This window comes from Mauremys mutica, chromosome 10 (assembly GCF_020497125.1).
Source record: "Mauremys mutica isolate MM-2020 ecotype Southern chromosome 10, ASM2049712v1, whole genome shotgun sequence".
In the NCBI taxonomy this organism is placed as follows: domain Eukaryota; kingdom Metazoa; phylum Chordata; order Testudines; family Geoemydidae; genus Mauremys; species Mauremys mutica.
The window spans coordinates 41,928,177-41,953,535 of record NC_059081.1 but is presented as its reverse complement, the minus strand read 5'-3'; the positions used below and the strand labels follow the sequence as shown (position 1 = coordinate 41,953,535).

Here is a 25,359-nt window from a genome sequence, read left to right as displayed (position 1 = left end):
TTTGCACTGTAAAGGTGGGAAAGAGGCAATATGTGCCTCTTGTTTTTGTAATCACATAGCGTCCAAATCTTTTTTTTAAACCCCTGACATCGGAAGAGGGACAACAAGCATTGTATTTACTGTTATAATTTGTCAAACATACTGAAGCAAAGTCTGACCCTGGCAGAAGGCATAAAGACAAGACAGTAATGATGCTATTACCGTTCACCAAAACCTTCCCACATCCATTTCACTTGAATCCGTTCTGTAGCTATGTATTAATTTTGACTATTTTTCAGCTCCGAGTGATTTTGTATTTTATTTTTCAATAAAAACCAACAACCATGCTCTAGCACTTAATTAAATTCAGAATTATTCAAGACAAAGCCTGTTGTTCACAAAATATAAATACAATACAAATCCGGACACAGCGTTGATCATTCGGAGTTTTGACATTTAACAGGACAGTCAGTCCTTGATAGTATTGGAACTATATGAATGGTGATTGTTTCCCGCGCCCATTCAGGCACATTGAAAACTAGGAGCAATTTAAAACACCTTATAGTGCAAATGTTAAACTTCTCTGTCAGTGCAGAAACTCAACTGAACCAGCCAGTTTGCATTTTCTTTGGCTCTCTTACTAATAGCAATAATACTCTAACTTATTTTTGTTGCATATATATTACTAAGCTGGAGGACTTGTTTGACCTTTAAAACTGATACAGTACAGGCACAGCGTGTGCCGGCTACTTTACCAAAAAATTCATAAGGCCAATGAGGAAATTAGCAGTGTTTCGACTGACAGCTTTCCCTGATATACCCATAAATAAAATGTAAACAAGTTGCAATAACGAGCACTTATATGTAGCTGATTTTTTTTCTTAACAATATACAATTCCTTAGGTAGACACAGCCCAAATATTTCATTGGCAGTGATAGCCTTAGTGAAATGATTGTTTTTTTGGCTCGGGTTGTGCAGAATTAACACTGTTGCGATGCTTTATGCATTCCTTCAAGTGTCCGAAACTCGGCCTTCCTTTCCTCGCAGGTAGCTGTCACAACAGCTGGTACTGCAGCGATCAGCAGAAGTCTTTGGCAGGACAGGAGGGTACAGAATTCCTGCCTGGCTTGGCGGGGCTTTCCGCGGAGGGGGATCCGGCAGGTGAAGGGATCAGCAGCCCTTCTCTTTCCCGTTTCTTTTGTTTCATTCTTCTGTTTTGGAACCAGATTTTCACTTGAGTGTCATTAAGGCGCAGCGAGTGCGCGATCTCTACGCGGCGGGCCCGGGTGAGGTACTTATTGAAATGAAACTCCTTTTCAAGTTCTGTGAGCTGCTTGGTGCTGAAATGGGTCCGCACGGTGGTGGGGGGGCTATGCACCCCATAGGCGGAGAGTTTGCCTGCAACACAAAACGTTTGTTGAGTAGCAGTGAGAACTGGGCACAGCGCAAGGGAGCCGGTTCTCTGGGCATTAAGCCGGCTCCAAAGGCGAAGAGGTAACGCTTTGCATGAACGTCTCACGCGGGCGCTCATCGCTCACGGGTATTTGAGGCGAGAGAAGGAAACAATAAGTGGCCCTGCAAGCGATCCCGTCCTCGTTTCGCTCTTAGCGCTTAGGGCGCGCCGCTCTCCTCCTCCGTAAGCGCTAAGAGCGAGCTGTGCCCAGGAAGCCCGCTGGCCGAGGTTCACACTTACTTTTCTTGGGCGCATTTCTTTTCACTTTCATCCACTCGAAGGTGCCGAGCGCGCCCCCTGAGGCCGGAGAGGTGGGCTTGGGGTAGGTCCCCGGGGAGGGGGAGACGCTCTGGAAGCCCCCCGGCTGGACGCCAGGCGGTTCTTTGAGGCAGGCGTGGAAGTGGCTTTGCTCGGCCAAGGCGCTGTAACCCACCGGGAGCGGCGATCCGCTGCCGGAGAAGATGGAAGTTGCATAGCGCAGGTGGCCCCCGCCAGCGTCCTCCACCTGGGCACTGGCTCCGTAGGGCAGGACGTAGCCTGAGCTCGGGGGCAGGACGTTGAAGTCAGCAGCAGCAGGTGGACCGGAGTCGTAAGCCCCTGCCAGAGCGCAGGCAGCAAAGCGAGAGGCCGCGGCTGGGCGCTGGGCCGGGCCGGGCGCAGTCCCTGCGCCTGGCACTATCCGGCTGCCCAGGTACGAGCTCTCCCCGCCCAGGGGGCACGAGGGCTGCAGGGCGACGGCGCTGGGGTCTGCAGGGCAGAAGCCAGGCGGGGCGCGCAGGGCATCGCCGCGAGACAGGTACTCCAGGTAGGAGTTCATGTCCTGGCGCGGCTCTGGGCCCGTGGCCGGGGGCGCGGGGCAGGAGCCCGCTGCTGCCCGTGGATGCTGCCCGGGCCGCTCTCTGGACCTGCCCTCCTCCTCCCAGAACCATCGCAGCGGCGGAGGTAAATATTGTCCTAATATAGAGCCAGAGGGCCGGCACGTGCCGCCCGGTGGCCAATCGTAGCCCTCCGTGGAGAGCCCACCTCAAGGATGCTGGGTGCTGCTAGCTGCCTGCTGCCCCGGCGCAAACTTTGCCAAGGAGGAAGCGGGCTGCGGCGCACAGGACCCGGGAACCTCGCAGCGCCGGTAGGGCCAAGGAGGCAGCGCCCTGCGCCGACCCGGGCTGCCCCCGCAGAGGTGCGGGGACTGGGGAGGGAGGCTCTGGCCACAGGGCTTGGCTCGGCTCGCAAGAATGGGGTAAAGGCGGCTGGTGCTGTGGGTGCAGAACACAGGCGGGCCTCCCCAGCGCGCCCCAGGGACGAGTCGCCTGTTTCCATGTGGTCTGAGTCTTACCCATTGCCTTGCACCACCGCTATAATCCTGATTGTGGTTATAGGACTCCAGGGAGCCCGGCTCGGTACAGTCTGCAGTTTTAGTTCGGGAGGCAAAGGGGGCTGGCAGTTCTCTAAACTGAAATCCCGGTCACTTTGAGCACTGCCGGGAGGCTTTCATGTGCAAAATAAATGCTCGAAAAGCCTTCTTCCCTACGTTAATGTACCTGGCCAAACCTAGGTCGACTGTTCCAACCGTTTAGGTGGGATAGAACATTAATGTTTTGTGTATTTCAATGGAAGGCGGACGTTTCTTGTACGTTGTAGTGTATTATGTAGCTTAGAGGTGTTCCTAGGTTTCTCTTTGCAGTTTAATCTATCCTTACTTGCAATAAATGGCGAAAACGGACTTTTGCCAACTTTGTGGTAGCTCATCCTCAGCTGTACCTGTGTTTCTTCTCCGCTTCATTTATGAGGATGAATTTTCTAAGAAATTCGAGGTTAAAATGCATCAAATTCAGTTCAAATCTGGGTGGGGTTCCATGTTACTGCACATCACTGCAATTAATGGACCTGCTCCATCAGATAAGTGCTTTGTAGTCTCTTGAAAGTGAATCCGAGGGCTCACAATGTTAATGGGCTCTCATGTCCCCCAGGGTGATACAATAGTGTTTACTAAGTGTTTATGACTGGCACAGAAATAAATAAAAGGAAACAGGAAAGAGATTAGAGTAAATCTCACTGCTCTACCAAACTTTGTAAACTTCATTTCCCTTGGGCAGAAAGGAATTAATCTGGTGAAGGGAAAGATCAGACTTCACAAGGCAAGTGATCGTGTTTTCGTAAAGTGCTACAATGAACGTACTTCAAAATTTGACTCATGAACTCTTGGGCTCTATTCCAATCCAAATCTACTAAACATGAAGTCACTACACGCTAAAAAGGCAAGTATTTTGAGTACTCCTTGGAGTTCAAGACGCATGACAGAAAAGGTGTTACCTGTCATGTAGCCCATGGGAGGAAAGGGAACGGAGCTACAGTTTAAAGTTTTGAAATATGCGTCCTTCTCTATAAGAAGAATCTACAAAGTTCAGAAGCAGACTCTTAAAAGAGAGGGGGAAAGAACATTCATAATTCAGCCCTCTCTAGCCCCAATACAATAATGCACTCCCCATCGGATACATACACCTCCCATAGAATACTCAGTTCTACCCAAGGTTCTGTCCTGTCTTCCGTTAAAAGGGTGCAGCTCCCGCTGAAGTCACATAATCGAGGCAGAATCAGGTCCTACCCCGGAGATTTTTCATGGGGCTTAGAGCTAAGGGGTCATGTCTAAAACTGCCCCCTTGCTTCTGATGACCTACTCCCCAAAGCAGCAGAGCACAAAGCAAAGTTGCAAACTTCTATCCTAGTGCTCTTAGTGGAAGTTGCAGACACCCAGGCCCAATCCTGCATTCCATACCTCGATGATAGAAAAGACTGCATTAAAGAAGGCAGGTTGTGGGACATGGGCTTAAAAAGGAAATTAGTAAGGCAGCACAAGTGAAGCATTTAATAAATAATAATAATAATAAATAAGTTGTTAAGGTTATGAACTTTGTTAGACATTTTTGCCATTGCTTATGTCCACTGAAATGTTTAGCCAACTTCAGCCCTTCAAAATAAGGACTTTATGATGTTCTCTTGGAAGGCGGATTTTTCCTGTGATTTGCAGCAACCCAAAGAGTTTGTTTCCCCCCCTTTAAAGGTCCAGTATCCATTCTCCTAAATGGTGTGTTTGTTCAGTAGCTGGACATTCTAACAGTAGAACACTTAGGTCTCTGCCCCATTCTCTCTCACAAACCTTTGCTTTTAAGCTTTCAACTCAACCACAGTTGGGACTGAAGTTTATTTAGCATTAGTTCTGCCCCCTTTAATGCACAGATGGCAGAAAAACAGAAGTGTTTTGGATATTTTTCCTACCTCAACACTTTATAAAATAAAATATAGCAGGGACACTGGACCACTATGTTGATCAATGCTTTTGTGGTGCAGTTAAATCAAGAGCTACTGAGGTTAGAACAAAAAAGAGTGTCTTCACAACTACATTAAAACCAACCAACCAAGTTTTTGATTACTGTGAACACAGATTCCTGGATTAGATTTCCCCTCTATACCCACTGACAGTCGTCTTTTAACAGTTACAAACTATATTGTCAGTGATTCACCATAATGGGAGTCTCATATTTCGGTTTGCAGCGGATCTAGCTATGAATTCGATCGTTATGATCCCAGAAAAAAATTTATTTAACCAACTGAGGCCGCCAGCTGATGTGTGGTCAGGAAATTTAGTTTTTGGCTTTGTGTCCATTTAAGTCCAGACTATGGTGATAGGTGTGTTGACCCTCATTGTCTGGTATAAACTTCCCAGGCGTAGTTCACTGAGATCAAAAGAGTTGGGGGGGCATTTTCATTGGAGTCTGAGGTGCTCAGCAGCTCCAAGCAAGCAGGGGGTTTCCTGAAAGGGGGTTGTCTGGAAAAGAAACCTGGGAAGTTGAGGGTTGGAGAAGGGAATCTTACAGCTGGGGGAAAGGAAGTGTCAGCTCAGTAGGGAGTGCTAGGGCTGCTAAGAGCGTGGATTTGGAAAGCCACTGGGCACACAGTTTCTGTCGGGCTTATTGACTAGCTGGCAGAGCCCACTTTAAATCGCTTGGGTGAAATCCTGGCATTTGTCCAGAATAAGTGGAATCTGGCGCGCGCAAGTGCGCTGTTGCGCCACCCGCGCAGAGAACTAGCCTCAACCAAACTAGGTGCGAACAATGGCGTCCGTCCTCTTCGCAAACAAGTCACTTAAAGGAATTCACTCTAAAGCCAAGTTGGAGTCATGAATATTAACATAAAATAAGAAAGTCTGACAAATAGCTGGAGTGAAGGCACTTTTTAAAAGGCATTGGCACTGCTCAAGCACACCTCCACTAAAGTCAAATGTAGCTTTCCCAAGTAGAGGCAGAGTACTTCAGAATTTGACCCATTTGTCCTTTTGTTCATTCTCTTTCGTTCCCCCCCCCCCCGGATAACTGTTTCAATCCTTTTCTCCAGAGGAAAGTTTACATTTTCCAGGTACCAGCTGAAAGTGAAGTGTTTTCCTTGCACTGTCATCCTTGATGGGTCTAATATCGTAGCTTATATTGACACTATGGTTATTTAAATGTGACCTAGAAAAGCGCTGAGGAAATTTCACTCCACACTAGCGTAGATACAATAGACTCTCCATAAAACCTAGGAAGTGAAAGCCCTAGTCCAGATATGCACTTGGATTTCCCACCTTACTGTCTGATATTTTATTTTTACAGAGAAGTTGTTTATTAGAGACAGTTACTGGTGGATCTAGATCTATACTGTGTCATACACATTCTCGTTTGAAATTACTCTGGGGAATATGTTTTCAAGTGGCTCTCCAGGAAAACTAACCATGTACATTTCACGAGGGTAGATATGAAAGGCTAATGATAAACATTTCAGCAACATTTGCCGATACTCTGAATTGTTGTGACCCCACTGTACAAGCAAATTATAGGTGCCCGGATGTGAAGGTTAATAGTGGTAGTTGGAGAAAGAAATTGAAATGCAGTAGAGGTAGATTATTTCGGAAAGTTTTGGATAAAGCAAGGACTACATTTGGATAACTAGCATTAGCAAAAAATGAAGTCATCCTAGTGTAATCCAAATTCAGCTCCTGGAAAAACATGGACACACTGAAGGCAGCTCACTTCTTCAGATTGAGGAAGGTGCATCAGTCTTCCTCGGCTGACCTTTGGGCAGTTTTGATAGGCGTTGGAGAGGATTCTGCCCCCCTCCCCGAATCTGATAGTTGAAGGTGAAATGGGGAGACTAACGGAGAACCTCCCACCCATAGACGGAAAAATTGTCTTCAGAAACTATCCTGTTATGCATAGCTAGGGAAAGTCCCTGTAATTCTCATCAGTGTCACTGAAATAAGACCTAGGCTGGTGACATGGAGTCTTTGCTTTCCTGTATCCTGCTACGTGGACTCTATAAACATCTGGAGGAAAGATTAAGTGGTGCAAGTCCAATGGCTTTAACAACATGGGAACGTCTTGTCAGGGGAGTGCAGAGAGGCGCCCCTACCGGCCAAGCATGACTCTGCAGCACTCTACTTCGGTTTACTCTTTCCAGGACTCCTTAAATAACTCCACTACTCCATAGGCCTTAAGACACTCTCCTGCTGAATCGGTTTATATTACTATTCACACCAAAGCCTGGTCTACACTAGGCGTTTAAATCGGTTTTAGGAGCGTAAAACCGATTTAATGCCACAACCGTCCACACTAGGAGGCACCTTATATCGATTTTAATGGCTCTTTAAACCGGTTTCTGTACTCCTCCCTAACGAGAGGAGTAACGCTAGTATCGGTATTACCATATCGGATTAGGGTTAGTGTGGCCGCTGATCGATGGTATTGGCCTCCGGGCGGTATCCCACAGTGCACCAGTGACCGCTCTGGACAGCATTCTGAACTCGGATGCACTGGCCAGGTAGACAGGAAAAGCCCCGCGAAGTTTTGAAATTCATTTCCTGCTTCCCCAGCATAGAGATCTCATCAGCACAGGTGACCACGCACAGCTCATCAGCACAGTTAACAATGCAGTCTCCTGAGAATCGTAAAAGAGCCCCAGCATGGACTGCACGGGAGTGCGCGAGGTGTTTAAAACATTCACGATTGCGGTATTGAGCTGAGCAGGGTCCATGCTTGCTGTGCTATGGCGTCTGCACAGTTCACCAAGCAAAAAAGGCGCGAAACGGTTGTCTGCTGCTCAGGGAGGGAGGGGTGAGGCTGTACCCAGAACCACCTGTGACAATGATTTTTGCCCCATCAGGCACTGGGATCTCAACCCGGAAATGCCAAGGGGCGGGGGAGGCTGCGGGAACTATGGGATAGCTACGGGATAGCTACCCACAGTGCAACGCTCCAGAAATCAACGCTAGCCTCGGACCATGGATGCACACCACCGATTTAATGTGTTTAGTGTGGCCGCGCGCACTCGATTTTATAAAATCTGTTTTACAAAACCGGTTTATGCAAATTCGGAATAGTCCCATAGTGTAGACGTACCCTAACACTCAATTCTGGGGCTTCTCCCCTTCACCCACACGGCAATCCTCCATTCTCTAGCCTTCCCACCCAGCCTCTTTTTCCCCTAGTGTCTCAACACAGACTTGAGCTTCTCCTCTTTCCCCTAGAGAGGGATTCAAACCTTCCAGCTACACTCACGTTCTTCCCTGCTTTGGGGAAGCCACTCCCAGCCTACCTGGTTGGTATATTTCGGTCCCTGAAAGGCCAGACTCTCCTAGCGCCTTCTATTCGCTGTAGCCCTAGAGAAGAGGTCCAATACACTACAACTTCACCGTACCACGCCGGTCTCCTCTCCTGTTTCCTTCCTGCTCTCTTAATCTTCTCCACCACCTCCCTCTCCCCTTTATAAGGCCCAGGTGCTTTCCCTTAAGCCCAGCTGGACAGCAGGTAACCAGTCACAGGTGCACTCAAATCCACCCCCTCTTAAAGGCACAGGTCACCCTGTGACAGGGAGACAATGCAAAATCTCACTTTACAATTGTCAGTTAACACATACACGCCAATTTGCTGGATTGGTCCTACATTGACAAATTCCTTTATTTTATGTTATGTTAAAGAAACGCCACAACGTACTTTAGGCTGATCAGAGCGAAATGGGTTTAGATTCGTGGGACTCACCGCAATACCTCCGGGCCTGTACCTCTGCGGAAGGTGTTTTTGTTTGTTTTTTGTTTGTTTTTTTTAATTACTATAACAGCTACGTTTATTTTCAAGTCCAGTTACAATTTTTCCACCAGGGAGCTTGCTAGGCAAAAATAGAATTAAATAATTGACTAATTAATTGACTAATTACGCGTTTTAACTTCGTTTACATGAATGTGAGCCCCTTAATTAAGTAGCCAAAAGTTTTGGGGCTTTATTAAGGGAAACGTTTTAGTTAAATCGTTTGTGCTAAATCCTTCTGGCTTAATTCCAGATTTGTTTTTATAGGTAAGATGGGAGGCAGGAAAATATGAGCCAATGAAGATGTCCTCAGAGCTATCACTTAGAGCAGTGGCTCTCAACCTTTCCAGCCTACTGTACCTCCAAGTTTCACCTCATTTAAAAACTACTTGCTTATAAAATCAGACATAAAATACAGACGTGTCACAGCACACTATTACTGAAAATGGCTTACTTTTGCATCTTTACCTTATTATTATAAAATACATCAGTTGGGATATAAATATTGTACTTACATTTCAGTGTATGTAGAGCAGTATAAACAAGTCATTGTCTGCATTAAATTTTAGTTTGTACTGACTTAGCTAGTGGTTTTTATGTGGCCTGTTGTAAAACTAGGCAAATATCTAGATGACTGGATGTGCCCCCTGGAAGACCTCTGTGTACCCCCAGCGGTAGGCCTACCCTGCTTGAGAACAATTGACTTCATAGAACCTATAATAGCTTTGACTCGAAATAAGGAAGACAAAGCCCACCTTGCTTATCCTGGGCATACTTGTGTATTGCCTTCAGGAGCAAAATTGCCGGGTGGGGGCGGGAGAGGCACAAAGTCTGAGGACGCTGTTACCCCGACCAGAGGGTCACTTTTTGCATTTCGTTTTTTGTGACTAAAGGATTCAGTTGCATCCTCCCTGCTGGAAACTGAATGCTGAGCGTCAGCCCGTGAATATTAGATTGCGGTGTTCTGAGCTTCGGTTTCTGTCTCCTCCGGCTGCGGTTTCTGGTCGAATCCCAGCTGGCCCAGACTCGAGCTGAAGTAGGAGGAACCGCTGTCGAGTGAAGAGTGCACATTGTGTGATTGATGAACTCCCCCGCCCCCCTTCCTCCCCCGCCAGCCCCGCTCCCAGCAAGGACCGCAGCCTTCCCACTGCAACTGCTCACTTGGTAATGCAGAGTGGTTGCCTGTTCAGTGATTAACTTGATAGCTAGTCTCCAGAAGTGTCATGGGGCAATGCAACTCTGCGCTAGCCGATCTCACGACTTTTAAAAATATAGGTTGTGGGTTCATAAATATATAATAGCACGTGGTCCTAGAGCCAACCAACACGGACCACTAATTGCACACGTAGAAGAAACGGGCTTTTTGTGCCGCCTGTCAGCCACAGAGCTATTGTTCCTGGCGAGGGATTTCAAACGTTCCCTTGGATAGACCCAGCGTCACTGCAGATAACAAACACGGTGAATAGTGAAAGCTGTGCAGATCAGTTCTTCTGAGACTATAGAGTATCTGCAGTGGCTTTCATTGTGTCTTATTATTGACAGTCTTTGGAAATATAAAGAGACAGGAACTAAAATTGAGTGTCGTTGTCTCTTTTCTTCTTCTTCTTCTTCTTCTTCCAGCTTTTATTTAACTGCTCAGACATCTTTCTTTAACAGCAACAGATCCAAGTTAGGCTGTTGCAGAATTTGAACCATAAGGCAGAATTTCAACAATTTGCATATTGCAGAATGTGGATCAGCCAGGACAAAATCATGCTTGAGTTCAGCGGATTCAGTGGAACTGTTTTGAGTCCGGAGAGCAAGACTGGGCCCTCTCAGGGACCCTTTTTGCTCTATATTCCTGTGTTCGTGTTTAATTCTCGCTGAATTAAACTTTTGCTCGTGAATCTACCTTCCAATCAGTGTCAGATGGTTTCCTTGGTTTTCCACCGGGCTGGCTGAGTGCAAGGAAGTCTGCTTTGTGAGCTGGTTTATTACTTACAAACAATTCACTACCGGGGTTTTAAAATTAGCTGCCTCTCTTTAGCCCCTTCTACATCAATAACTTTTGCAGGGTTTTACAGAGATTTACATGCCAGCTCTGCAACCCTGACCTTATTGGCACACTCTTAATAGATGGATTTTTAAGACTGTTTGTTTGGCAGGGTTGTCTCCCTCCAGCTTCCTCTTTATGTTGCTGCTGTGCAAATGATTTGATATTTATTTTACCCTGATCCCTCCCGCTATTTTAACTCCATTCGCCAAAACTTGCCATGTGCATCCCTTAGACCTGAGCCCGTGCCAAATCTGCTGCAGCCTTTTCAGAGGGTTGCGAGGTCTGTCCCAGCATCAGAGATGCCAGTTCCAGCATTCCACGGGCCTTCGCATTGAAAAGGCATGGCAGCTTGCAAGCCAGACAGTGCACACACGTAATGCGGGGGTGGCAGGATGGCTTTGAAAAGCCAGGGCTTTCAAAGCTGGAGAGCTCCCGCCAGTTTTAGGGTGAGACTATTACTGATGCGTTCTTCTAAGGAGCATGCTAGGGAGCTAATCATAAATACACCGGAAGGAGACTCAAAGTATGATGAACCCCGCAACTGTAGACATTTTAGTTATATTTCTAAAACAGATAGAAGCCTCAGACAACGGTTATAAAATCATCCAGGGGGGGCGGGGGATGAAGTTCCCCGCGTCACCCATATGAGAGAACTGTTTCGTGCATTATTTCTTTTTCTATGGGCTTGCATTTTATTTTCCTATTGACCATTGTAAGATGCACCACCAAATACAAACAGAAAGAAAGGGTTTCCAGAAGAAGAGGACCACGTGACAAACAGGATATACAGAATACCACTTCCACATTTATTTCCAAACAACAATTTACAGGAATTGTGCCTATAAAATATTAAAGTAAATGATGTAGAGCTATTAGCACAGAGATTATGACAAAGTCCCCAGCCAAAAGGCTGGATATACTGATGGGTATTTCTCCGAGCTTTGTCAAAGGGTCCCGTCTGTTGAATGTGAGCTGTGTAGGAGCCGTATCAAGTGGGACAAAGGGAATAACGCGTAGTGAAGGTGGTCAGCTGACATGCTAAATATCTTGCATAGTGACTGGTTATTACCAGCCCAGACACCAATTCTTTCTTTGGTATAAATTATCTTAACGGGGGAGAGGGAGCTGATCTTTACAGTTCCTGCATTCAAAGGCATTTGCTGGTAACACACAAGGGGTATCGGTCTTTATTTTTCCATGACGTGGTTTAGAGGCAGGTTCTCGTTTTCCTTTAGCCTGTTCTGTGGATTATAATGGAGTTTTCGGGGTCTAACTGGATGGCTATAGATCAGAACAGTACGAAATAGTTACGTGTGCTCTCTGATCGCTCTCCTTTAGTTTTGTTGCGATCAGGACGCTGAGAAGTCTTTGTACAGACTGAAAATGTTATTACAACCAAAAGAGCATTAAGCATAGTAAGTGATGATAAGCACCAGTCCAGCCTTTAAATCAGCCTCAGCATACGGGCATATCCCATTCAATTCAGTGGTTCTATGACCACTGAGGTCGCCTAACTATAGTGTGTAATTCAAAACAACAACAAAACCCACCCAGGGAGGAGGTACTTAAAGGTGTAATTTATGAGTTCTTTTTCCTGTGCACAGCTCCGTTTGAAATGGTAAATAATAAGTGGATTAAACTGGGCAGAAGGTTACCTGCTACTTACATTCAAAAATAAAGATGCTTTTCAGCTCCCATTCACTGACTTCAGCGGGGCCAGGATTTCCCCCGGTGAGTTTTGCTGCTGACTATATATGGAATAGGATCTGGCTCTAAACCTTTTACTTTAGTTTATTACTCATCACAAGAGGCCCCCACAATCAAAACGCTTACATCGAGGTCACATTTTCCCGCCAGCTCCGCACTAAATATCTTCTTTTAGCAGGAATTGATCCTTACCAAGAACCGCCGTTATAATAAGCTCATCTGAGGCCTGATCCAAAGCCAAGTGAAGTCAATGGGAGTCGTTCCATCGACTTCAATGGGGTTCGGGTCAGACTTTAAGTAGCCTGACATGCAAGGAAGCCATCTTTGTCTCCTTCTCAGCAGCACGTCACAAGGGCTTGTTTGGCCCCGCTTAGAAATGAATGTTCAGGGCTAGTGAATTGTCGGTGACTGTCACTGTACCAGGCGTTACTGAAATGATTCCCACACGAATTGAAAGACCAACTTCAGCCTTCCTGATCTGGTTTGCTGCTCTTGGTTTCGGCGGGGTTGAGGGAGGGGTTCGTTCCTGGAATGAATGAAGGTTTGGAGTCCCACACAGCTCAGTCCTTGCACTCGTGTTTTGTTTTATTTAGGTTACCACGGCTCACACAACTAATTGCACGCTCAAAAGGAACCGAGTGTGTGTTGAACGTGAAAGCGGGTTGTATAATTTATGAAGTTTTAAACTGCGGGCCAAGGAAAAGGACGGCGTATGCCAAAGTGTCTCTCTCTTAGGTTGCTGGTGCTTGTACAAACACTGTAAAAATGCCAACGCTATAGAGCAGGTAACATGACTTCCCATCATTAGGCTGTGCCCATGGGGTTCTATCGCAGTTACATCAGATTTGCCTCTACCAGAAGAAACCATAAGAAACGGAATTTATTTATCACATGACCCCTCTCCCACCCCACCTCCCACACACAACAGTCAGAACACTCGGAGAAGGAGATTTGCAAGCGTTGCCCCCAGGACATACAAAGATATGATATACCAGCGCTCACCGGTAACACTGTGTTTTTATTCTAAAGCAATTTCTTCAAACCTCCCCCCCCTTTTAAGGGGAAGTGTATTTATAATCATTTCCCTGGTAACATGAATTTTAAATGAACTAATGATGTAACGCAGCCCAGACACTATGTGAAGTCTAGCCCATAAAACATTAAACAGTAGACAACACTTGGATTGTAGACACCCGCAGACTCAGAAGATGCACGTTGAGTAACATAAGATACTATAAAATGCCAACTGGAATATACTGATTATGCATTTTTTATTTATAGGCGGATGAAGTTAAATATGCTTTCGTCTGAAGAACATAAAACTAATCTACATGTACCAGTTCAGTTTTTGATCTATTCCCTGCAAACTGTAACACAAAGCATCGTATTTGTATAATTCACGAATAGAGTTTATTACTATTTATCTTAGTGATTATTTATTTAAAATAGTAATGGCTTAACTCTGACGAAATAATCGATATGTGTCATAGGAAACAATGGTAGGTCTCGAAGTGGTTAAAATATGTCTTCGATCAAAGTAGTTTATTCTGTTTTGTTTACAGATCTACAACACGTATATTCAAATCTGCTGGGGTAAAAGTTGAAACTTAACAAAAGGATACACTTCTTTTCTCAGCGTAAGTGACATTTTAAAAATAACACAGAGGAAAAACTAAATAATATTTCGAAGCATTGTTGTCCAGCGAAACACAAGGATCAGAAAATAAAGATTTCCCGTGTTGACCAGAATTCTAGGAGTTAAGTATTTCTCACACTAGGAATTCCAGGTCTTGTCATCAGGGGATGGCGCAGGGGCGGCAGTTACTTGTCAAACTAAAAAGTGATGCGTCGGGACGATTTTGCTGGGAATACAGAAGATCTGAATCTTAACTGAGCATTTGTAAACGCGATAAGAATAACGTCTTCCTGGAAGGACATGTCTGGTTACTAACATTGCTAATACCAGTTCTACGTTTACAAAATCGTTGTAAATCCGGCAAGAGATTAAACACCGTGATATAAATAAAAAGGAGGAACCAAGATGTTTGTTTCTTTTATGAAATATTCTGTTAATTATGGCAGTAAGATTTGTTTTCACAAAGAATGTATCAATGTCTGCTACAGAAGATTACACGGATGGAGATAACTTTCCTAACTAAAAGCTATTGTGATCATCTCGGAATAGTTTGTTTACCTACACTGTGCCTCAGTTTCTAAACTTAGCGGCTTCCTTTCATTTGTATATATTTGATTGTCAATTTTCTTTCATTGTTTTAATGCGCGAAATTAAGCTCGGGCTTCCAATAATGTCTAAAAAATTGATTTATGGTTAGTATAAAGACAACAGTATAAATAACAAAGGAGACGGGCAGCTGCAGCTCGGATTGCTATGGAAACCCTAATTAAATTATCACTATTAGATGGTTTCTATTTTAATTTTCTTTGCATTCTAAGCTTTTTCTATTTCAGATAGCTAGAATGTAATACCAACAAAATAGCCCACCGAATTAATGTGTGCAAGAGATAGCTAATCAATAAATAAATGCCAACCTCTCGGAGGTTTTTGTATGCAGAAGTTTATCAGAAACAAAATGGCCGAGTGTTCCGCTTTGCAGCTTGCATTATTAAAACAGACACACTTCCAACTTTAAAAGGTGGCTTACTTTTTAAAATCTAAATAGATGTTCAAACGGCACCAGACAATTTGAAATAAATACACTTTATAAAAAGGCGTTAGGGCTATTGTGTGATGCCACAGTTTGTTTTACTCTATTAAAGACTTACAGTCTTAATTAATCCTTACATAAACTACAAACACCAGCCACTGTTACAACTGTTCAAAACTACTCTCTCAACTAGTTCAGACCAAATATACTAAATAGGTGAAATGTAATAGTCACCAGGGACCTGACTCAATCTCCCGAAGTTATGGTGAATAAATTCTACAAATATCCACATAAATACATTAAGACGAGGATAAATAATCAGTGATACAAAAATGTCTCGCTTAAAACAATAAATACATATCATTTAGTCCAATGCAATCCTTACATTACTGAAGAATTCATAAATTAACTTCTCTGAAATAAGTTTATATGCAGGCAAGATCCCATCGTTCACAATTGGTCTAAAAACACCTCAGCATGACGCGCTGCTAATACTAATTGATCTATAAGACTTACCTTCAAGTACATCATTACCAGATTATTAGCCCCTTGGTTTGCAGTATATTGCACTGTCATGCTTTAAACAGCTATAAAAGAAAGGATCCTTTTCATTGACTTATTTAGAGTCGCAAAAAAAGAACGTAGCTGTTAGGGGAGAGAAATCCACTAATACTGTTGGCACTCAGAGGAAAGTAACACTGTAACGTCAGAAAAGTGAGGTAATTTAAACGTGAGTACATTTCGCTCTCTCAATCCGTCCCAGTCCACTACAGATGCGTTAGTTTGGGTGCTTCCTGAATCCTTCCCTGAGATGTGTGATGAGAAGTAAGATCTGTGTATGTAGGATGAGGGTCACAAGGTCCATGGTGATGGTTGCCTGGGATCTGAGCAGCGCAGCTGTAGTCCACGCTAGCGGATGAAGGATGAGAAAGATGGCCGATATTGAACATTGGGCCAGGAGCTGGCATGGAATCAACAAAGTTACCTCCGACATAAACGGGGCTGCCCTGCAGATTGGGATTGGCAAAGCCGCCGCTGCTTTGCATGGTGTGATGGTCATACTCTGCTCCCGGGTATCGTTTCTGCTGGGGTAAACAGCTGCTGAGAGGTGCTGTGTAAGCAGCCAGGCCATACATGTTTTGCTGTGATTTGGCAAAGGATGTTGGCGAAGGAGCATCATAGCTAAGACTATTTACAGTTGGAAGCTGGCTGGAATATCCTACGTGATTTGGGCCACTTAAGGGTGGACTTCGGTCAGGGGACTGTCCTACAGGAGAGTGCATGATCCCTTTGGCTTTCTGGTCTTTTTTGTACTTCATTCTCCTGTTCTGGAACCAGATCTTTATCTGGCGCTCCGTCAGGTTTAGAAGGTTGGCCATTTCCACTCTGCGTGGGCGGCAGAGATACCGGTTGAAATGAAACTCCTTCTCCAGCTCCACCAGCTGCGCGCTGGTATAGGCAGTGCGGACTCGCTTGGAAGCCGGGCCGGGGGGACTTTTATCTTCGCAGTTGTCTCCTGCTGAAGGAAAAGAAACAAATAAAGGTTGATCCTTGTATAGACCCTGACACAGCAGCCGGCTAAGGACGGGACAGTGCTCCAAAGAGCGTCCTGTACAACCCAAACCAACACAAGCCACTGTCCCCGTTCTGACGAGGTAAAGGACTCTGCTATTGTCAGGAACTGGTCCTGTGTGTGCCCTGTCTATGCAGACTCACTCACACCGAACCTGTGCCAGTGGTTTGACTAGAATCAGATCAAATCCCGTGTACCTTGGTTCTGCTTTCCCCGGCTCTCTTCCAAAGGTGTCTATTTACCACTCCGAGGTGTAGTTGATGTAACATAGCCCTTAAGATATTACCACACTGGAATTCAAAGTAAAATGAGACTTAATGGGCAGAGTACTGACCGTTTTATGGGAAACAGTGTGTCAGAGATTGCTGATGATTTCAGTATAACCTCCTTTCATATCACATTAATTAACGATGAGGTACAGACTCTTCCGGATTTTTATAAATATGCCCCGACTCTGAGCACTCCTCAAAGAGACTTTAGTGGCCTCATATCCAAGTTCCTCTGTCCACGCGTCTCTCTCTCTCGCTCTCTTTTTACCAAACCTAACACCGGATCCTGCTCCCAATTTGCACAACGTCAAAACTCACATTGTTTCAAGTGAGAGCAGGCCAGGCTACTTAATCCGGATACGTAATCCGGATTCTTTATTCGGATTGTGAAGCACCAGAGGCGGGGGAAGTCATTAATAAGGAGCAATGGTGGATAATAAAAGGGGTGCAAGTAAATTAGATATTGGTAGGTTTCTGAATAGTCTCAATTTAAGTGAATGGAGAAAGAGGGGGAGGGATGATGGGTCCCCCTTTCTTTTATCCCAAACCAGAGCAAAGGCCAAATGGCAGGGTTGCAAACCAGCAGAACTGCTAGCAAGAATAAATAGAGGGGGGATTGGCTTTATCGCTTTCAGATCAGAAGAGATGCTCCCATTACTGGAAAAAAGATCGGGGACCTTTCCAAGAATGAGTGTTAGGAATACGTGGTTTTCAGTGCTTGTGCTGTCTACATTTCTAAAGGCTCCGTACTAGAAGCCATTTCGGAGTCAGGGAGAAACGACAGATTGAAGCGTTTAGACGGAGGGCCAGGACATGCTGTTTTCCTCTGCACACCAGACGGGCTCGAATGGCGAGCAGGAATGTAAACCCTACATTGGTGCTCCAGTCCAGTGGCCTCTCCCTGTAGCACTGCATTGGCCTCCTCGGAAAGCCTCGATCACAGCGCAGGGGAACCAAAGCACCCCGCAAATTCCGGTTCTAATAGACAGAGTTGTTATTGACAGTGACACAGGCCCCGGGCCGCAGAGGACTGTACTTAGCAGCCCCTCATTCAACTATGCCAGAAGCCACAGAGTCGACATGTCAAAGATTTTAGGGGCCCTCTCTCCCCGTGCTTCATTGGCCCCTCTGCCTTGCTGGGGAGGGGCTCTGGCCAGGCCGGTCAGTGTGCTGCTTAGCAGAACCGGGTACAGCTGGACTGGGGGGACGTGAACTGAAAGGGTGACCCCAGGGAGCGGAGCGTGCCGGGTACCTGAAGCGGCGCAGGTGTTTTTCTGCTTGGAGTTTTGCCGGGACTCTTTCATCCAGGGGAAGATCTGTTTGCTAATGGTGGCCGTGGAAGAGCCGGAGGAATTGGGGCCGCCTTTGGTTTTTTTCGGCGGGGCCGCATTGGTGGGATTCGGTGGGGAGGAGGGGGGCAGCGCAGGCGGCTGCTGCTGCTCGCCTATACCCGGGGGCTGACTGCCTGCCTGGCTGCCGCCGTTGGTCCGCATGCAGCTGCCATTCAGCTCGCTGCTCTTGTGGGTCGGGGCTCGGATGGGCGCCGAGCTCTGGATGGAGCAGGCGGAGCTCGGGTAGTCTGTGTCCAGGGCGGCTTGTGCATAAGGCTGGTGGGCCGAGCTGTAGCTGTAGGCGTCGGCTTTGCTGTACGTGTAGCCCCCGAAGAGCCCCGAGTTATCGTAGTAAGCGGTTTTCTGCATCTTGCTCTCTGGGATCGCCAAGGCCTGGGGACCCTGCTCAAATAACATTGACTGGGTCCCAGCGGCTCACGTGGTCGGCCCGGGCCACTCACTGCCTAGGAAGCCACCTAGGGGGAAACAGCAAGAGACAAAAGAAACTTTAATTGAGAAGAACTGGTGGGATTTCCTAGACTTTAAGGCAGGATCATCTAGTCTGGCCTCCTGCACATGACAGGCCACAGAACCTCACCCACCCAGGCCCATCAGCTCTCGCTGAATAATGAAATCCTCAAATCTTGATTTAAAGATTGCAAATTACAGAGAATCAGCCTTTTACTCCAGTTCAAACCAGCAAGTGACCATCGCCCCATGTGCAGAGGGAGGCTGTAAAACCCTCCCTACTATCAGGAAGGCAGACATCTCCTTTAGCCACACACACACACCCTTACAAACACACATGCATACACACTCCCTCACATGCTTACATAGAGACTCACATACACGAACTCATTCACTCAGTCCTACACTTTGACACTCAGACGTGCTAAGATTTGGCTAGTATACAGATTCCTTTCAGACCCTTCGTCTGTACATTTCACACGCTTTCCTTTCAGATCTTTTATCTTTGCAGCGAGAGGGAGACTATGGATTAACTTGATTGAGAAGCTACACTGAACATAAAATGGGTGAAAAATAATCCTAATCTAGTTGAATAGTCAGACAAATCCCTCAGAGTCTTTCTGAGGGTTTCCTTCTTTCTCTATAACCAAAAAGCATAGATCAAATCACCTAAGTGAAGGGATGAGCATTGGGCCCCATGTCTTTAAAATCTGAACAGATCCTCTGATAATGGCGGAAATAATGTGCAAACAATCGCCCAGACTTTAGGGACACATTTCAGGATTTGTTTGATTTCCTCTCGTTCTAGTTTTTTTAAATTTTGAACTGACGCTTAATACCGTCAAAACACCTGAGCCATTAAAAATAAATGTGCTAGGCTTTCACTGAAAAATGTGAGGTTACATTGTCCCCCAATATCATTGTAGTATAACTTTAGGTCGTTAAAAAAATCTCAGATGTATGGAAATGAATTAAATACTGTATTTCTTTTGTGCATTGTATCTATACATGTTTTCCTTCCCTGTGTTTCCCAGAATGCGTTCTAAAATCACATATACCCCTTCCTCTCTCTCTTTTTTCCAGCTTTTTGTCATATTATCATTTATTTTGTTATCATCTATGTGAATATATTTATCCATAATATGCATGATTTGTGACCCTCCTATACCATTTTGGTATAAAGATTAACCCACCTCCCTACCCCCCCCTTTTTTTTCTGGACACGCAGGCGCAAAAGTGTGAAAGAGCCCCAGATGACATGATGGATTGAACCCGAATTAGAACCTGAAAAAAAATAGAAAATTCCATCTCTATTGTAAATTCTGCCTCTTCTTTCCTTGAAAGATTCCTAGGAAGTTAAAGTATAACTAACACCATTCAGTAACTTAAGTTTGCACTATAAAGAAAAACGCTTAGCTCAGCTACCCTATCTTAACTCTTTGATTAATTTTACCCTGCTCAAAATCTTTCACCCAACGTTTCTTGTTAATTATTGTCAATCGAATCAATCTGAGACCATTTATATGGGTTGGTTTTCATTACAAACCATGTATTGTTTATGTATTAGCATGCAAAACTTATTTCAGATTTCAGTGTTTTCCTATCAAACTGCTTGGTCTGGAAAATGTATCCAAATGAAAAGTTTTCCATATAATCAATATTTTTGTTCGGATACAAAAGCTATAAAGAATTTGTTGAATGTAAATCCGTATTTTATCTTTTGCAAGATGGGAACCAACATGTAGTTTTGATCAATGCTATAATGTGGCTGCTACAACTTCTCTATTGGTACCCTTAGAATTTGTATGCGTTTTTTAAAATTGCATCTTTTATCCCTTCTAGCAAAATAAAGTACGGAATATTTCACCTGACAACATAGCCTGAGAAAATCTCAGGTGTCTTTCTTTAATGTCTAAACGTATTAACATATTACAGGAAAGTGGTTCTAAAATATTAAAGCAGTCTCTGTTAATTGTTATTCCTCAGTCAATATTTATGAAAGGCTTAAAATTGTATTTGTTTGCTGCTTCCCCAATGGTAATGTGTAGAACTCAGTAGCATTGGCATTCTTGCTAAAAGTTACCACAATACATATTCTGAACTAAGAGAACGAAAATTCGAGGTCACTTTAAATTGTTTATACTGCCATCTGATTCTTAAATACTGCTTCACCAGAGGAGTTCTTTTCTTTCATCAACATGAGCTGATAGCTCTTTGGGAAGCTGGTAGGGGCAGAAAAACTGAGGCTTAGCCCCAACCCCACCCTGAAGAATGCAATCAACAGAGGCCTAAGAAGTAATAATCGAAGGCTTATTGTGAGTGCTAAGAAAACACAACGGTCCAGACTAGGCTATCTATGGTTTAACTGTCTTTCATAATTTACTTTTGGCAAATAATCCACTCCATTAATAATTTTCTACCTTTATCGTTTACATTTTCAGGCATAGTCTGGACTGAAGCATTTTGTTAACACAACACAGCATTGGTCTTATTCTTTTATATACACAATAAAATATAGTCCCCAAAAGAATACACAGAATCTTAAGAAACAATATTACTGAAAAACTGTTAGAAGCCTTATTTCTTGTCTGAAATACCAACTGCTTGTGAACTCTGCTTGAACCTAAAAAGGAGGCAATGGGCCATAAATCACACGGACAATGCTCAACTGTTTGGTGGCTCATCTTTTAGATCTTTTTTCTTTTCTTTTTTTTTTTTAATTTTTACACGTTTTTTACTTTACATAGGGCCATGTTTTTGTATGTAACACCAAAAGCGCGGGCTTAACACTTCTTGGTTTGGCCAAAGACAGTCTGCAGAAAAGTAACCTCCAAATGGTTTGCCAGCGTTGTGCGGGGGGGGGGGGTGGACTGAAATGCAGTAGGGCTAGGCAACCACAAAGTATCTATGTCTGTGTTTCGAGTTTCCCTCCCTACTATCCAGAGAGGTTAACCTCATCTGAACCGTTATACATTACATATGGTAATGGGGCCCTTTGTCCCGTCTCTGTTTTCCAAACGCTTGGAAGCTACTACGCCTCATACAGTTATATCTGGAAATCAGACTAGATAAAAGAGATGCAAGATTGTTAGACAAAATACCTGATTCTTCCACTTACACACACACGCGCACTCACACACGCACAAGTGTGTGTATGCACGAAATACAACAACCTCAAATTCTGACAAGTTTCCAGTCTCACAATTGTGTTCGATCCGACACCCAAACATATTCATATTAAGCAGTTCTCTACTAATACTTCCACTACACTTAATTCTGCTTAGGATCAATATCTAATATGATACCGAATAAATAACAGGCAGTAAGAGCGGCCAGTGGAGTGGTTATTAAGTAGCCGGAGCTCTCACGGTGCATATCAATGCACCTGTCACTGTGGTTTGTAACAAAATTTATGACTGCTAGTACTATGGCAGTAAACGCTTCAGTAAGGAATGAAAAGGAAAACACTTCTCAAGACCTAGCACTTTCAGAAGGGTAAAACAGGCTACGCGTAGGAGGAAGACCAGCAAAAGAATTCCCTACTCCGCAAATTTTCCTTATTTGCAGCCTGGAAGGGGACATATATATAAAGTAGCCAAACGGTTTCCTTATTTACTGCTTCTCTGTCAGAGCACAGACTGTTTTCCTTCACGTTTCCAGGGACTTTTGAACCCCTCTCTTTACCCCGCTACCCCACTTCCCCCAAATCAGGCTCTACTAATGATCTTTGGATTTGCTGGAATATAGGTTATCGAGCGGACGGATAGACGGCAACATGAAGACTTCCAGGAAATTAACTCCCCCTCCTCCCAATTTTTGTGGGGGAAGAGTGACTGATGTAATTTGACCATGGCTGCCACTGATACTGAAATGTATTCGTGTTATAGATTGTACACAATGGCTCACAGAGGGAGCCGCGTTTTAATAGGTGTATGTTCTGTTTCTCTTCCAGTCATTTAAGACTCTGTGAGCCACCTGATTACATTGGTAAATCAGGATCATAATGTTGGTCTTTCTATCTGACCTATTTCAGAGTTCTTCTGAGCAAAGCAGAGGTCTTCCTAAAATATTGTTTTGGAGCTTTAATATTACTATTTGTAACCAGCCTTTGGTACATAAAAGCAGCATTAAAAGGTTACTGGCTTTTAAGGGGCCCCACTGAAGATGGTGACAAATTCCCATTCGGTGGGAGCAGGATCGGTCCGAATGTGGTTCTATCAAATGCTTCTTTTGTTTTCCATTGGTGTTTAAATAGGTTTAATAATAATGAGCTACTTTAAATGGGGCGACAGCATTTTAAATAATGTTATTTAGGTGAAATAGCTTTTACAGTAATAACATTCTTCGTGTTTGAAGTATTGGGTTAACGCTATTAAACAGGAATAGATTTGAAAATCGATTATCAGTTACCATGTAATGTATGTTAGCTTACACTAGGGTGATAAACTTTCAAGCATTTTTGTTCTTTACATATGATAAATTATCCGTGGCAACTACTTCTGTAGCAAGCGAGGTGACAAATCTATAGAGACAAAAATAAAAACTCACCACACTTATGTTTTTTCTTGATTTTTGACTTTAACTCTTTTTGTAGGATCTTCGGATTCCTTTGGATAATCCGTTGGGACGTACCTGAAAAAAAAGTGAGAACTTTCAGTGGAAGCTGTTTTGTTTTGTACTTCCTTCTTGATAAATATCATAATAAATTCACGCCTTTTATGTAGCAATTCTCTCTGTCTCCAACTCCACATCAGCTCTTTTACTAGACAGATAACAGGTGCTTCATATGTATTTACTAACAACACTTTGAAAAGAAGCCTTTGGTTTTTATACGATTCATCTGCAAAACTTTATAGAGGCCTTGTTCGACTTTTCCAGACAATGCAGTACATACAGCTCGTGAGTCTAGCGCTCAGGTAATTAGAGCCCCGGAGCTTTGTAACCATTTGGGCGGAACATTTGATAAAATAGCTCCAACTCAGATCGAAATAAAAAACAGTGCAACATTCTCATGGCTTCCTTAAGGCTTCCAGCACCTCCACAAGTTACTAGCTACTGTAGCAATGTTCTTTGCCTCTTAGGGGGAGGAAGTGCAAACATGGCAATTGTGAATTGTAACTTTCCTCCCCCCTCCCCATCAGCAAAAAGATTTAAATCCATCCAGCGCTGTACAGTGTAAGTGATAACTGCATGCATTTCGCATGGGTAAGGAAAAGCATGCACTGATCCAACCATCACACTGAGAAGAATGGAAATTTACTAGAAAGACCACAGCGCCATTACCACGGCTCTCATCCATTATGTATAGCTGTGGTTATCTCGGGTTTGTCACAACAAGGAAAAACAAGGCACAGCACTTGTGCACAGATCTGCCACCCCCGGCTCTCATCTACGAATTTAGGAAAGAGGAATAAAAATTCAGTTGGAACTACCTTTTAAATCCCCTATTTAAGATACATAGAAAACTAAGATAGAAACTTAGCCTGCTGTACGTACACAACAAATATTTGTGGATCAAAATGAACATTTTGCATTTCTTTCTGTAATGTGTCGACTAAGGACTTTGAGAACATAAGGAGTGCCAGAAAATCCCCCACAAAAAACCCTAGGTCATTATAAAGACGATATCTAGCTACCATAAGCCTTTGAAATGACCTTTGGCTTGTATAGCAATAACTCACCACTTAATGAACAACCAACGGAAGCGCCTCCAATAGCTCACAACATAACAGAGCTTGCAACTTTCCAGCAAATCTTCTCTGTCCCCATCCAAACCCAGTATGATGCAGCATCCTCCCTCCAATTCACCTTAATTTATGCTGGCAAACTGGAGTTTGGGAAGTGGAGCTTCATGATTACACACGATGCTCTACCAGGTTCTTGGTCCAAGGCCTGTCCCGGTAACGTCTTATATAATATATTCACGTGGGCGTGCGTCAACTTTAAGTGCTTTATTTTTTTATAACGGAGTTCATTAGAAATAGAATAGTAGGTTACAGTGTGTAAGAAGAAAGCATAAATTCGGTACACCTTAGCTCTTGACCGGAGAGATCATAATATTGTTATCAAGTCATTGTTATCCGCTGTTGATTAATATGGTAAGTTTTCATTTTGTGTCTAATTAATTATCGACTTCTGATCCTTTTTGCAGCAGCACTACAGCCTCACCAGCCGCTCAGTGATATCATCCTTACTCTAGACAGGGGCTACTTTGCAACCAATTTTGCAAAGATGTATTTTCTATCCTAACGCGAGCAACATCCGAAGTTTGTATTTCTAAGGATCTGATGCTTAAACGCGTTGGCTTTATGCCATCTCACCGAAGCTTCGTCAAAGAAATAGAACTGAGCCCTGATAAAAAGTTGCCAGGGATAAATCCCAGGAAATCTTTAGAACTATTCAGGCATGGACCCAATATAGGTATTATTGAAATTTTAGGTGAAGTTATAAGTGAGTGCTTCCATCGAGCCAAATGAAATGCTGCTTGCAGTAATTGGATTCAGCTGACTAACTTGGCAGGCCAGCAGCTTGGAGGCATACAGCTAAGAAAAATGTTCATTGCCTTTAAGTTCTGATCGAGCAGAGCACACGCAATTGACAAAACAACTTTCTTTCCGTCCTTTCATTGTTCTGCATAAATATGGATGAGCATCAAAAATGAAGGAAGATTTGCCTAAGAGATATAAAGACTTCTGTTCAGATTTTGTCCAGCAGTGCCTTATTCTGAGTTTCTGGTACCCAACACAAAGGTTGGATGTTATATTATGC

The 25,359-nt window shown here is 44.1% G+C and overlaps 2 protein-coding genes across 7 annotated transcripts in view; both read right to left on the bottom strand.

Moving 5' to 3' along the window:
• Positions 1-678: 678 nt before the first annotated feature.
• HOXD1 (homeobox D1) lies at positions 679-8,187 on the bottom strand. Of its 2 annotated transcripts, none has more exons than XM_045032799.1 (2): positions 1,674-2,344; positions 679-1,378 (listed from the first exon to the last, which is right to left on the bottom strand). In XM_045032799.1, the coding sequence occupies exons 1-2, from the start codon at positions 2,248-2,250 to the stop codon at positions 1,059-1,061; spliced, it is 897 nt and encodes a 298-aa protein (XP_044888734.1). In that variant the 5' UTR covers positions 2,251-2,344; the 3' UTR covers positions 679-1,058. The 2 variants fall into 2 exon arrangements, 1 of the variants encoding a protein (XP_044888734.1); XR_006582713.1 differs by lacking the exon at positions 1,674-2,344 and adding an exon at positions 8,055-8,187 and having other exon boundaries at positions 1,244-1,378.
• A 5,185-nt stretch (positions 8,188-13,372) lies between these two features.
• The window catches only part of HOXD3 (homeobox D3), a 37,092-nt gene continuing 25,105 nt past the window's right edge, over positions 13,373-25,359 (bottom strand). For 4 of the 5 annotated variants that reach the window (XM_045032959.1, XM_045032957.1, XM_045032960.1 and 1 more), the window contains 3 exons: positions 23,140-23,223; positions 18,045-18,599; positions 13,373-16,469 (listed from right to left, as the gene is read on the bottom strand). In XM_045032959.1, the coding sequence (XP_044888894.1) occupies positions 15,718-16,469; positions 18,045-18,540 (1,248 nt within the window). In that variant the 5' untranslated portion in view covers positions 18,541-18,599; positions 23,140-23,223 and the 3' untranslated portion in view covers positions 13,373-15,717. The remainder of the gene's footprint in view (positions 16,470-18,044; positions 18,600-23,139; positions 23,224-25,359) is intronic. The other variant, XM_045032961.1, reaches the window with a different exon arrangement.

Coding starts and splice junctions, on each gene's coding strand:
- HOXD1 (XM_045032799.1), bottom strand. CDS start 2,250: ATGAACTCCTACCTGGAGTACCTGTCTCGCGGCGATGCCCTGCGCGCC. Junction 1,379..1,673: donor AAGAAATGCGCCCAAGAAAA/GTAAGTGTGAAC, acceptor TTTGTGTTGCAG/GCAAACTCTCCGCCTATGGG.